Source organism: Mustela nivalis, assembly GCF_964662115.1.
Source record: "Mustela nivalis genome assembly, chromosome: 2".
NCBI classification, from domain to species: domain Eukaryota; kingdom Metazoa; phylum Chordata; class Mammalia; order Carnivora; family Mustelidae; genus Mustela; species Mustela nivalis.
In genome coordinates, this window is record NC_139021.1 from 145,635,814 (window position 1) to 145,649,173 (window position 13,360).

Below are 13,360 nucleotides of genomic sequence, written 5' to 3' on the forward strand. Positions count from 1 at the left end.
TCTCTTACCTAAGATTCCCCGACCCCAGTTTACCCCCGGGGGGGGGGGGTGGGACGCAGCACCATCCCCATCGCCTTTAAAGATCTATATTACATTGTCTGGAAATTAGATTTCCTAGACTCTCCTATGAACAGTGTTCCAGGTTGAGTTTGCCAAATGTGAGATAATTGGGTGAGACTCGACAGCAGAAAGAGGGTAAAAATCGTCCTTTTCTGCCTTGGACTCTCCTACTTTGGCCAGCAGCATGCTCCAGGCTCTCGCAGTAATCTGGAATTCCACAGTGAAAAAAAAGTTACCTGGCAAGTGGCTGTGCAAGTTCTGGGCACTCATCACTAGAGGGAAGCAGTGGACAGCAGCGGCTCTGAGGCCTGGTAGCAGATGCCCAGTCCTGAGGTCTCCTCATCTCAGAGAGCCTTGCACAGCCACACACAGGCCCCCGGAGGTCCCCATCTCTACAACACATCACTGAAGTGCACTGAATGACCACCCCAATTCTCCACCCCTCCCTGAAGCTAGGTCCACTGCCATGCAGCTTGCAGTTCCTCTCATAAAAAGGCATAGTTTGCCTCCCTGCCCCTTGATTTTGAACTTGGCCACACAGCAGGGCTCAGTCAATGAGATATTAAGTAAACCCAGCAGAGAGTGGAGCTGTGCTTGCCCTTTTGCCTTCTCTTTGGAAAGACACCCCCCCCCCCCAACCAGCCCCTTACCCCGGGGAGCTACTGCCCTTCCAGCTTGTGCTCAGAATGAACAAATGCAGAGTGGGCCTGGGTGAGGACCTGAACCCTTCCAGACCCCCTGTTTGAAAGTGGCTTGCCTGATCTCGACGGGCTCACACTCAGCTGGCCGTAGATGTATGAGAAGTAAATGCTCATTTCAGTACAACTCTGAGATGTTGTGAATGTTTGTTACATGCGATCATCGCAAAAACAGATGACACAAGCAATTTTCTCCTTCTGGCTTCACCAGCCTTCCAACGAATCGTGTAATCCAATACCTTGTATAAAATCAGTCTTTGCTGAGAATTCTTTTTTTTGGGAATTCTGAGAAAAATGTTACTTTAGTGTGTTGGGTAGAGGGATGTTCATGCCGATAAATGACTAGAAAAGCTGAATAAAATACAGAAAACCTCTTTTTAAGTCACCGGAGAGCTCCCAAATCGACAAGCTGACAAGCCATGATCTCTGAAGGAGGAAAACACAAGGAGGCGAGCTGACATTCTGTGAACCACTTTATTCCTTCAGGCAATGCATTGATTCTCATTAAGGAGCTGGCCTTTTGGGCAGAGGGCTGAGGCTTAGAGAGAGTAAAGGCAGCAGAGTGGCTGGAGTTGGAGAGACAAGACAAAAAATTGGAGATTGAGGTTGCCAAAGCAGCTGGGACTAAAGAGGCAAGAGGTTGAACAGAAAAGAGATAGAAGAGTAATTCTGACACTTAGGGTTTTTCCCTTTGAGGCATTTGCTGATTACGAAGTTATGAATTAATTTATGCAGAAAGCTCATGGAAGATGGCAGGGCTTTCCTCCTCTCCTTTCTTCCCCTCTCTCTCTTCCTTTCTCTCTCTCTCTCGCTTTCTTTTTTCGTAATACCATGACACCGAGGAGATAAAAATTGGAGTTTATGACCCCCTAAGGAAGAGGAGTCTAGTAAACACACCAGAACCTCATGTGGTGATTGAAATGGTACCCTTAGAAGACTACACCCTAAAAATGGGGTGTGGTCATAGAACCTTACAGGTGGTCATAGAGGTGGTCATAGAACCTTACACAACTGCAACCCACGGGCACCAAGGTAGCTCAGTTGGTAAAGCAACTGACTCAGGTCATGATTTTGGCTCATGTCATGACCGCAGGACTGTGGGATCGAGCCCTGTGTCAGACTCTGTGTTGAGTGTGGAGTCTACTTAAGATTTCCCTCTCCCTTTCCATCTGCCTCCCACCACCCCACCCAACTCGTGCCCTCTCTTAAATGCAAAAACAAAAGCAAAAAACCCTGCAACCCAGACTCCAGTTAGTTCACTACTGCACTGGATTCAGGTGACCTCTCCCCATTCTGTCAGCCAGAGGATACAGTAAGCCCTCTCCGAAGGAGTACCGTCTCCTGGGGCACCCGTAATTTATCACAATGGTCAGTGCTGGACAATATATTGTCAAACATTCCAAGTGACAGAACCAAAGAGGGAAACACACACAGTAAAACTGACCCATTGATGTCACAGGTATTGGTATGACTGACAAACCAGAGACTTTCATCAGAGAGTGGGAATTGATCACAAAGCATCAAATGAAAATTTAAAACTGAACGAATGCAGTAATTGAAATTAAGCACTCAGCATATAGGTTAACTACAATTAGACATAGCAGAAGAAAGATTTAGTAAAATGGAAGAAGGCAGGGAGTGGAAAAGGCAGCCCAGTGCCTAAGAGTCCTGCAGGAGCTGCCGGGAGAGCTAACAGGTATGTAATTGGAGTCTCAGAAGAGGAGAGGAAGAAGGGGCAGAAATCGTATATGAAGAAGTATGGGCTGAGAATTTTCCAAAACTTACGGAGGTTTGCTACTCCCAAGGTGGATAAATAAAAGGAAAATTGCCTGGAGGTATACCATACTCAAATTCCTGATAACCAAAGATAAAGAGAAAATATTAAAAGCAGCTAAGGGTGGGAAGGAGAGGGAGATGCATTACTTTCCAAGGAGAAACAAAAGATGATAACTCACTTGTCAACAGCAATGATGGAAGTAAGAAGATAATGAACACCATTTAAAAACTCTTGACAGAAAATGTCAGCCTAGAATTCTATCCCCCCCAAATCCTTTAAAAATGAACTTGAAATAGACATTTCTAATCAAAAACCAAGAAAATTTGCTGTGAACAGTTGTGCACTAAAAGAAATACTAAAAAGAGTTCTTCAAGTAGGAGGAACACGATCTCAGAATCCCAGAAACGGAGGAAAGAATGAAAAGCAAAAGAAAGAGCAACTCTGTGACTGAATATAGGTGGGAATTGACTGAACATAATAATAATAGCAATGTCTTGCTAGGTGTAAGATATATGTGGGATTGAAATGAATGATATCAATACCATTAAAAACTGGAGGTAAGGAGAGATCAGCCAAAGGAAACGGAGGGACATACCATGTTAATGGATGGAAGTTTCAATATTGTAGGGATAGAAAATGGGTCCCAAACTGGCCTATGTACTCCATCAAAATCCAGTCAAACCCAAACACTTTTTTGGTGTGGCAATTGACAAGCCAAACCTTAAATACTTTGTGGATATTCAAAGGACTTGCAAAGTGGAAAGACAGAGAGCTTATAAAGTAGACATGCAGGGATCACCTGGTAGGTGAGGGTAGAAGGGTAGAAGAGGATGGAGACAACCCAGGCCAGCTCCCTCTGGTCCACTGGAAGCACTTGTGTAGTTTTTGCTCTTACCACGTCTGTAGACATTTCAGCCCCATACAGCAACCCCTTCCTCCTCTCTCTGGAGCAGAGAACTGTCAGTCTCTTGCCATTGAGATTTTTCAGCTGTGAATCAGACACACCGGTCCACTCTGTCCTGCCAAGGGATCCTTACCAGCTTTTCCAAGTGGCCCTGGAAAGGCCACCTAATAGGCATGAATGTCACCTTGAAATGTGGGGGTGGCTGGCACCTCTTGTCTCGGGACCTCGGGTGAAATGGAAACCATTCTAGGTAGTAGCCTGCTAGACACACAGAGAGAATGTGTGTGCTCTGATGCTATTAGCAATGACTGGAGTGTGGGCTTTGTTGGAATGTGTGTGTGAAATAAGTGTGTGAAATTCTGTCTGTACGGACCACTGCCAGGTAAAGCTTGTCTTTGTGCATGGACAGAGATCGGGAGTGAGATCCAAGAGGCACACTCGAGTATAATGCTCACTACTTTCTTTTGCTGAAGTTGTTCACTGCGTAAGAGATGAGACAGGTTTGAAGTTGGTTCCAGGTATACGGTCACAGTGCATTGACTCCACAAGTTCAAAAGCATGTGGGGGAAAATACAAGCTACCCGTTCAGTAACAGTGATAAACACAGTAAAGGCTCATTACCCTGAAGACAGTGTCACGGGGAGGTGATGACCGGGATTTGTGGGGACTCTCAACTCGATGAGCCTCACGTGGGCACCTGTCACAACACAGTCATTCTAACGAAATCGCTGGGTTTACAGGGAAAGCTCTCAGCCCTGGGGGCTGCGCTTTGGCTGCGTGCTTTCGCCATTTCTTGCCCAAAGTGAGTTGTGCGAGCTGAACGCTGTCAACCAGGGTGACCACAGAAACCCGTAGGACAGCCAGCTGGAAGACCAGGGGTGTGAGGCTTGGGTTCTGGGGAGGACGGGCCGTGGGCAGGATGTGACATGGCCCTGGGAGGGACCCAACACAGGTGAGGGCCTCCTCCTGGTACAGGGAGTGGATGTCCACTTGGTGGGCAGTGTTCTTCCCCAGGCCTGAAGCCGGCGAGTCTCGATCCCTGAGAGCTTTCTCTCCCGAGCTGTAGACACACTGTGCTGCGCAGGCATCTGGGGGCTGTTCCATTCCAATGTGTCCAACCCCCACCCCAACTTTCAGACGGGACTCTTTATTGTGGGCCAGCTGGAATCAGCTCTTTGGGCACCCCCACCCCCCACGATTTCCCCAGAGCAGTTTGTTTTCTCTGCTTGGCGGGAGGCAGGAAGACCACAGCTGAGACACTGTGCCCGTCCAGCACAGACCTACCGTCAGCTTTCCAGAATGGTGGAGCCCGGGTCTCTGCTCAGCACACACAGCTCTGCTATCACTGAATAGAACAGTTCTTCTGAAGGCCTGAGATCCCAGTCCAGATGGGGACTGTGCTGACCATGGTTTGGGACTCGCAGCCCAGGCAGCAGCACGGAGAGAGGAGGACGGAGGGAGATGGGAGGGTCTCTGAGGCTGGCAGGTGGTGGCCAGCCATGCTGCTGACCCGGCTGGAGCTCGCTGGTCCCTCTTCTCTCCTGCCTCTCAGCACGCACGCTGCCCTGGCTCAGGCCGCCCTGGCAGCCCAAGGAGATGCTGGCCCGACCGTCCAGGCTCGTGGCTGCCACGGGGGAGGGCAGGCTCCGGAGGCAGAGCGGAGGTCCTGAGCCGAGTCAGGGCTCAGGGGTGGGACAGAGCGCGTGCCAGCGCTTCACCAGCTCCTTGGGCTTGCTGAGCATCGCGTTCCAGTGCTCCAGCTGTCTGCCTCGGGCGTACATGTAGGGGCCCACCACCACCCGGCCCAGCTGGTGGCTGTCTGTGGGGGAGGGAAAAACGCCGTCATTCTCCAGAGCACAGAAGCCACCCAACTTGGGCAGTACCCCCAGTGCCTTCTCTTTCCCTGTCTCACTCTTCCTCTCAGAGGATGGAGCTAGCCCCTCCCTCTTGAAGCAGGAGCAGGCAGCCCCCAATGGGTCCTGGCTTTGCTCTGGAACTGAAGATGGGGGAGAAGGGAGCCCAAGTGGAGAGCCAGCAGAAGCTGCCCTTTGACCTCTCCGTACGTTGCCACGGAGAGACAAACTGAGCAAAGATGGGTGTGAATCTTGGCTCTCCTACTCTCAAGCTCTGTATCCCTGGGCATGTATCTCAGCCTCTCTGAGTTATAGTTGCCCTAGGCAGAGATCAGAAACCTCTCTCTGCGGGTCCTACCGTCTGAACGCTCCTCCTGTGCCCATGTCCCAAAGAGCCTGGGGGGTGGGGGAGCAGCCTTACTCTCCCCTCTGGTGCTCTGCAGCACGGTCAGGCTGAGGCTGGCAGTGTCCAGCTCCGCAGGATCGGCCTTGAAGCTGAAAGTCTCGCTGTACACGGGGTTGGCTGAGCCCAGCACCGCCGAAGTCTTCTTGCACTTGACAAACTTGTTGTGGTTCATCAGAGACACTTTGACAAACACACCTAAGGGGCAGGGCATACAGTGGGCTGGGCTGGGAGGGAGAGGCAGGGTCCAGCCTCTGGCCTGTGGGAGGTCTGGCTGGGAGGCCACACGCCCACCTTGGGCATCAGGCCCCTTCTGCTGCAGCCAGAGGGCACCAATTACAAGGGGAAACAGGGACAATTAGTGTATGGGCTTACACCCGAGGAAATACTTGGCTCCCTTCCATCTCCTTCCTCTGTGCCTCCCGAGTGCATCATGGCTCCGCTGGCCCTTGCTTCCCAGAGCCTGACTGGCTCCCTGGAGCTCCTCAAGCACCTTCTTCTTCAGAGGGTCAAGGTTTTGGGGGTGGGGCTCACATGAATTTTAGATCCATGGTGGAAGGTTGAATGACAACTTGCTTATGGTGACCCAGATGTGGAGACACACAGGGGTGTGATAGCTACCACTCTGCTTGCGGGGCCGGGGGGCGGGCGTTGGGGGTGCATAAGGGCAGGACATTTCGGTGAGCCAGAGCAGGGACTCCACTCCTCCAGCTGCTGGGTTCTGGGCGCCCAGAGGAAGCAGAGCACTGCGCTCCCTGTCAGCCTGAAGCGTCTCCTTTCTGCCCAGTGTCCTGCCTGGTGTACAGGGAGCCTGCCCAGGGGGCAGTGGGGCAGGGGGTCTGGCCCCGGAGGAAGTGGAATCCTTCACGGAAGGGCAGAGGTGGAGGAGGAGGGACAGAACCTTTACGGAGCCAAGATGCTGCCTTGGGAAAGGAGAGGGGAGGACTTGGTCTTGGGGGATGTTAGGGGTCTTGGTGGAGGCCAAGGGGATACAGTCTTGGGTTCAATAGAAGGAAGTGGCTTCCCACATCACAGCCGTCCACAGAGGGTAGTGAGCACTCCATGGTGGGCCACCGGCAGGCAGAAACTCAAGGGCCAGAGGAAGGGGTCAGACTCCAGCCCAGGCCACAAGCTCACTGGACAGGGCCCGCCCTGCAAAGGAAAACTTACTGGCGAAACTCGTGTCCTCCTGGAGCTGGAGGCCCTTGGCTCGCAGCACGACCACAGTCAGGCGACACAGGCAGTCATTGTAGCTGAGACAGAACTGCAGGTCTCCAAACTCGGAGGGAGGCTGGAGAGGCCCGGAGGAAAGCATCCCTGTCACTCAGCAGGTGCTGGAGAGGCCGCGGTGTCTGGCCTCCTCCCAGCAGTCAGGCTCTGGTCCTGGCTTACACACCCATGGTGTCTCCTTTCAGCCCAACGGCATTTTACGGATGGGGAAACTGAGGTCTGGACAGTGGAAAGAGCTTGCTGAAGCTCACACAGTACTGAGTGTCAGAGCTGAGGGTTCAAACCCAGGTCTAGGGGATTCCAAAGCCTTTTTCAAGATGCCTGGGTCTTCTGAGGGATCAGGAGAAGAGAGGGCAAGCCTGGTCCATTTGGGGTATCACCTTTCACAGGTGTCTGATATGGAAGGGAATCAAGTTGATCCAGGTAATCTGGTCTCCAGGGCAAAAGAACCTCAGGCCACCTTTCCTTGCCCAAGGGTAGCTCTGCCCTGCCCCCTGGTCCCAGGCCGCTCCAGCCCAGTTTCATGACCCCAAGTCACACTTGCTTGGGTTGATGCTGGCCAGCAGGCACTGGGCCACACTGCTGGCTGCCCCTGGGGGTCTGACACACAAAAGTATATGCTTGGTGACCTTGACCTTTACCTCTCCACTCTCAGCCTCCAGGTCTCTCCAGATGACATGCGGGCAGTCACCGGCCAGGGGCTCATTTCTCAGGGGGAAGAACACCTGGCCCAGGAGCTGGTGCTTCCTCTGCCTGTCCACGTGGTACACGGAGAACCTGAGTACCCTTTGAGTGATGTTCTTGCTGGACACCTGGGAGAGATGAGAGTCTGGGCTGGGGTCAGGCGTGGAAACAGAGGATGGGAGGGTGTGGTACACTGTTCTCGACACAGGAGATTTTGGTGAGAGGTGGTTCAGCCAGGAACCTGCACCCCCCCCCAAACCCAGACATCGTCAGGGGACCGTTCCAGTAGTGAGGACCCATCCCCCGGGGACCAGTGGCAGTGGGAACATGTGCCAGAGCCTTGCCCTGCAGAGTGAGTTCAAGGACCAACAGTGTCTACTCCTCCCCTGGACCTTATTAGAAATACAGGACATGGGGCCCCATCTCAGGCCCATGAAGGAAATCCACCATTTAACAGAACCTCCAAGTGATCTGCCTGCACATAAAAATGTGAGAAGTCCCCCACCGGAGCCCAGGGAACCTGCCCGGCTCTGCCATCTGAGTTGGGCACCCCAGACCTCTCTCCGAGACTCAGTCTCCTCACCTGAAATAGTTCCTACTCTCTGAGTTGTAAAACCCCAAACACAGTGTTAACCCTGTGGCAGATGTTCAGTTAATACAGATTTTCTTCTCTTCCTCGTCTCCTTCTCCTTCCCCCTCAAGGAACAGAGAGGCCAGGGTCAAGTTGGCGTGGGGACTGGTCAGGGAAGCGATGAGCAAACAGAAACAAGTTTGTGGCCACGCTGGGCAGCACGGCTACATGTCTTGGCTTTTTACGTTCTGAGGAGAACAAGGTCACCTGTGAACACCCGCAGCCTTGACCCCCAGCAAAACAGGCGGGATCTGGGCCCCATGCCAGCTCTCCATGCAGCTCCAGCTCTCGGGCCCAGAAGAAGGCAAGAATTCAGGCTCTGACCTCAGCAATCACCCTCTTCCCGGATGCTGAACGGCCTCTCCTCACCTTGCCAGCCAGCCTACTGCCTGGCTCTTGAAAATGTTTGTCCAAGGCCTCAAGGCAGCTCTTGATGCCTGGTTTCCCATCAGGGCCCCCAGTCACCTGCTTAGACTCCCAGGCCCCTGTGGGCTTGGCTCAGTGCCCTGACAGCCTCTGCACCTGCAGACCATGAGCCGGCCTGTTCTCAGGGCAGCCAAGGCAGCACGGGCTGCACGATGGCTCTTGGACCCTGCACTGGCCTCCGACACACTAGGCGAGTTCCTGCCCCCGCTCTAAGGGAGCGTGGGGGTCTCACCCTCTGCCTTTCTTGGATAATCTTGCCAGAAACCCCCTAAGGCTCCAGGGCTTTGGACTGCTTCTCCAGAGCCTCGTGGGCCAGAGCCTGGCATCCAGTAGGTGGTCCGAGGATGTGTTTTCTCTCTCTCTCCTCCAGGCACCCCTGAAACAGGGAGCCCAGCCCTCTACCCCTCACCTCCCTCGCTCGCCCCCAAATAGGGCTCTGGGCTCTTGCAGACCCTGACCTGTCCGGCAGGTAAAGTAGACCTGGTGGCAGCACGGGCCTGGGAGGCCTTCAGGGCCCTAGCTGTCACAGGAGGTTGGGGTAACCTGGACCCTGGCTGCTCCTTCCCCGGAGGCCAGACCCTATATGCTGCAGGGGTCATACCTGGAAGATGAAGTGCTCATCAAACTGCGGGCTGGAGGTCTTGCGTTTGGTCTTCGACTGGAGGAAGCGCCGCTCATCGGGCAGCAGGTGCAGCTTCACGAGGGGGCTGCAGCTCTCCGAGGGGGCTTGCAGCCTCCGAGCCTTGATTAAGCCCACCAACAGCCGCTCGGCATCCTGCTGATATTCCACGGAGAACCACAGCCGTCCCAGGCAGCCCTCAGGGAAGTTGGTTTCACTCTTGTCCTCCAGGAACTTATATAGATCTGGGTTGATGGTCCCCACCGTGCCTGTATTTCCTATAACACAGGGGCGGGGTGGTCTGCCAGGCCCGAGGAAGGCAGGGACAGTGGTAGGAGGTGGATAGCAAGCTCTGGGCTTCATCGCCCCTGCCCCAGCCCATCTCTTCTTTTTTTTTTTTTTTTAAATTTTTATTATTTTTTTATTTGACAGACGGAGATCACAAGCAGAGAGAGAGGCAGGCAGAGAGAGAGAGGGAAGCAGGCTCCCGGCTGAGCAGAGAGCCTGATGTGGGGCTCGATCCCAGGACCCTGGAATCATGACCTGAGCCGAAGGCAGAGGCTTTAACCCACTGAGCCACCCAGGTGCCCCCAGCCCATCTCTTCTTGCCTGAGCTTCCAGGAGACAGTTCTCTGGCTTCTCCTTACCACATCCTACCCACACCCTTCTCTAGACTGGACACAGCCCCTCTCTCTAGGACTACTCCTCCAGGAAGCCTGCCAGCACTAAGGCATGGTATATCCAGTCCTGCTCCCCTCTGAGGCCCCCCAAAGAGTGCCCATTTAACTCCATTTAACCCCAACCCCTAGGTCAGGGCCTGCTTGGTGGGGGGGGGGGCAGTGCCCAGCTCTTGGCCTGGCTCCTGTCCATGGGGTCCACAGGATGTCTCAGTGATGAAGTTTTGCCTCTTTTCTTCGTCTTCAAATTAGAGGGGACTAGCTGATCCCTTCTGGTTCCTGGGAAGGTATCTTGGGAGGTCTTCAGAGCAAAGGGGTAGGCAGAAAGCTGTGTGCTCGGCTCCTACCACTTGCCCTCTGGATCACGCAACCTATCAGCCTAGAACAAAACTCATTGAGCGCTCTGGGTTCTAATCCCAGACCTGTTGCTTATTGCCTCTGTGACCTTGAGCAGGGCACTCTTAACTTTTCGAGCCTCTGTTTATGAATGTGTAAGACGGGGCGAGGATCTCTTCCCCCACAGAGGCATGGGGTGAGGTAGGTCTAAGGCCACAATGGCACCTGAGGCCAGATCTGGCACAAGCTGGGGGTGCAGCAGGCATTCGGTAAACCCAAGTACCTGGAAAGAGTGGTCACTGGGCAACTCTTTTCAACGGAAACCAGAAAACTCTGCCCAGAGCACTAGGATTGCAAGGAAAATGGCATTACTGCTGAGACCCAGCAGAGCCCAACCAACAGCCACCTTGCCTCTTCTTCACTCCTGTGGTCCAGCCTAGGGGGTGGGCTTGCTGCCTAAATTCTGCCCCCAGGAGGCCAGTGGTGTGGGCTTTCCCCATGTATCACAGTCCTGGTGGTCTCTGCCCCCAGAATAAGCGGACCTGGTCACTGAGGGCACTACCGGAGGGCTGCTGGTCCCGGCGGTTTTCCAGAACCAGGCCCGTGAAAGCAAATGGGCCCACCCTGGCTTGAACAGACCCTGACCCCAGCACTCACCAACGCTGCCACTGGAGGGGCGGGGCAGGAGCTCTGGGGAGAGGCAAGGGTCCTGTGGGGCCTGGGCCCACTCTCCACGGTGTAGGGGTACCCAGTCTTGGTCTTGAAGGGAAGGAGGCACCACGAACGGCACACCTGGAGGCCTGTCCCGAGGTGGGGAGATGACATACATATTGGTGGCAAGTGACCGTTGTGGCCTCCTTGCGCTCAGCCCATAGGGGTTGAGGGTTGGAGGCTGGGGTAAGAAAAAACAGCAGGAGCCAGGAGGCAAGAGCACTATTTTCTGGGTCCACATTCCCCCACCATCCCCCCACCAAAGCTAACAGCTCTGCCCATCTGCAGCCAGTGGAGACTTGCTGAAGGAGCACTGCTTCCGGAGTCATTCTGCCCGGACTCAAATGCCTGTTCTGGCACTTACTAGGCCTGCTTTATGTCCTCTGGGTCTGTTTTCTTATCTGGAAAATGAGCCTCACAATGCCTGTCCCAGAGCTTGTCGTGATGATTCTGGGGTTGCTTTGTAGCATGGTAATGGCATAGAGCAGGAGCCCCACAAAATAGACTTTCCTCCCTACCCCCCACCAAGGGAAACTCCACATCCTGCCTCACCTGCTTGTCTGCGTCCTGGCAGGTGGGGGGTAGAGCTTGCCCCCCTGTACGCTGGAGGCAGCGGTGCTCCCTGGCAGCTCCTCATAGGTGGACAGGGCCCGAAGCTTCTTCCAGAGACAGCAGCTCACCCAGATCAGCAACAGTAGCAGCAGCAACCCCCCAGCGAGGCCCCCAATTACCAGGGCCACCTGCTCTGGGGGCAGAGACCACCCGGATTGTGATGCCAGGGGGAAAGGCACTCCCCCTCGCACCGCTGGCCTGCAGGGGGTAGGGGGCAGAATGTGGGCACCAACCCCACCCCCTGGGTTGGACTCCAGGACTGACACAGAAGCAGGCTTCCTGTTGCTTTGGAAAGCGGCAGGCCTTGGGCTTGAGATTCTGGCTGAAATGAACCATTTTCTCATGCTCCTGATGAGACATTCCATCTGCTTTCACCAGAACCTTTATCTTTCCAGGTTTCCGGTTCAGCCTTGAAGGTAAGCTTGAGTGTGGCCATTCTGTACTTAAGGGAAGCCAGGAAGGGATGATGCCCTGGTTTGCAATCCCTGTCCTTTTTGGTCCTGGGGCCTGCTGAGAGACTGGGCTCGTGTTTGAATTCTGTAACGTTCTCTAAAACCCAATCCTTTTCCTCAACCCTCTATCAAGATGAAGCCACTTAGGGGGATCAGTTGAAGACAACGGAAAGGAGTGTCGATGAGGAAGGGCGCAGTAGGTGCGAGAAACAGAGACACAAGGACAGCTGACTGTCTACACCCCATCATTTGAGGGGGCCTGGCCGATCCACTCGCGTTCAGCGCCGGCTGAGAGCACCGAGACGCTCGTTCCCAGGCGCCGGCTGCCCTCCAAGGACAAAGAAGGTGCCTGCTTTACGTCACGTGCGGACAAGGGGCTTCTGGCATAGGGTCTGGAGCGAGGGGACTGGTGAGAAGGCCAGATCCCCACACTTTCTGCCTCGCAACCGTCTGGGAGCAGAGAGTCTCCCTCTCCACTTCACCCTCGCCCCGCGCTAGGAGCCACGGGCAGGGTACGGGCTGCGCCCCGGCGGGGCAGGCGGGGAGAGGCAAAGTGCGGCCACAGCTGGGGATGGGCAGGGGGCCCGGATGCAGCGCTGGGCGCGAGGGTACGGCGAGGGGCACTTACCCGCCATGGGACTGCTCGGGCCGGCTGCCGGGGCCGGGGCGCACGTATCTCCGCGCCTCCAGCCTCTGCGGGGCAGGCTTTTAAGGCCCGGCGGGGGCCGTCGGGAGGGCGCGGGGGCGGTCCCTGGTCTCGCTGGGCCCTGGCTACAGACCGCGGGTCTGGGAGCCAACCCCCGGACTCCGCAGCTCCGCCCCGGCCAGGCTCGCCAGAGTGGAGCCCCTGGTGCGTGCCCGGAAACTGCAGGGCTCCGGGCTGGGCGGCACGGGGCGCCCGGGGCTCCCAGCAGCTCGGGTGGGGTGGGGTGCGAGGGCCCCCCGCTCCGGGAGTGTAGGGTGAGAGGGCCCCCGGCTAAGGCCTTGGCCGCCGCGTCTGATGGAGGGCTCAGCACCCGAACCTTCACGCCGGGCTGCCTGGTCAAGCCACTTTTAGGTCTAGGAGTGCACGTGCACCTTCCGCGGCCCCCCCGCAGCGTGAGGTCCCCCCTACACCCCCGCTCCGGCCCGGCGCCCATCCGCATTCCTGGGGCCTGCCCAGCTCCCAGGGCGGACTCTCCTCTCCGGGTCCCCGTGGCTCGCGCTGCGGCGATGAAGTTCACTCATCCACCGTCGCAGCACACAAAATAACGAAGCTTTGGAGAGCCCTGGCTCTGCAGCAGGCCC

General features: G+C 55.4%; 1 protein-coding gene across 6 annotated transcripts; it reads right to left on the reverse strand.

The window, feature by feature from the left end:
- Positions 1-3,884: 3,884 nt before the first annotated feature.
- Positions 3,885-13,153, reverse strand: LOC309856741 (synaptotagmin-15-like). Of its 6 annotated transcripts, none has more exons than XM_082718238.1 (8): positions 12,702-13,153; positions 11,562-12,128; positions 10,956-11,098; positions 9,268-9,563; positions 7,567-7,737; positions 6,866-6,986; positions 5,714-5,893; positions 3,885-5,258 (listed from the first exon to the last, which is right to left on the reverse strand). In XM_082718238.1, the coding sequence occupies exons 2-8, from the start codon at positions 11,984-11,986 to the stop codon at positions 5,116-5,118; spliced, it is 1,479 nt and encodes a 492-aa protein (XP_082574364.1). In that variant the 5' UTR covers positions 11,987-12,128; positions 12,702-13,153; the 3' UTR covers positions 3,885-5,115. The 6 variants fall into 6 exon arrangements, with proteins under 6 accessions (XP_082574364.1, XP_082574366.1, XP_082574365.1 ...); XM_082718240.1 differs by having other exon boundaries at positions 11,562-12,131; XM_082718239.1 differs by having other exon boundaries at positions 11,562-12,139.
- Positions 13,154-13,360: the final 207 nt, after the last annotated feature.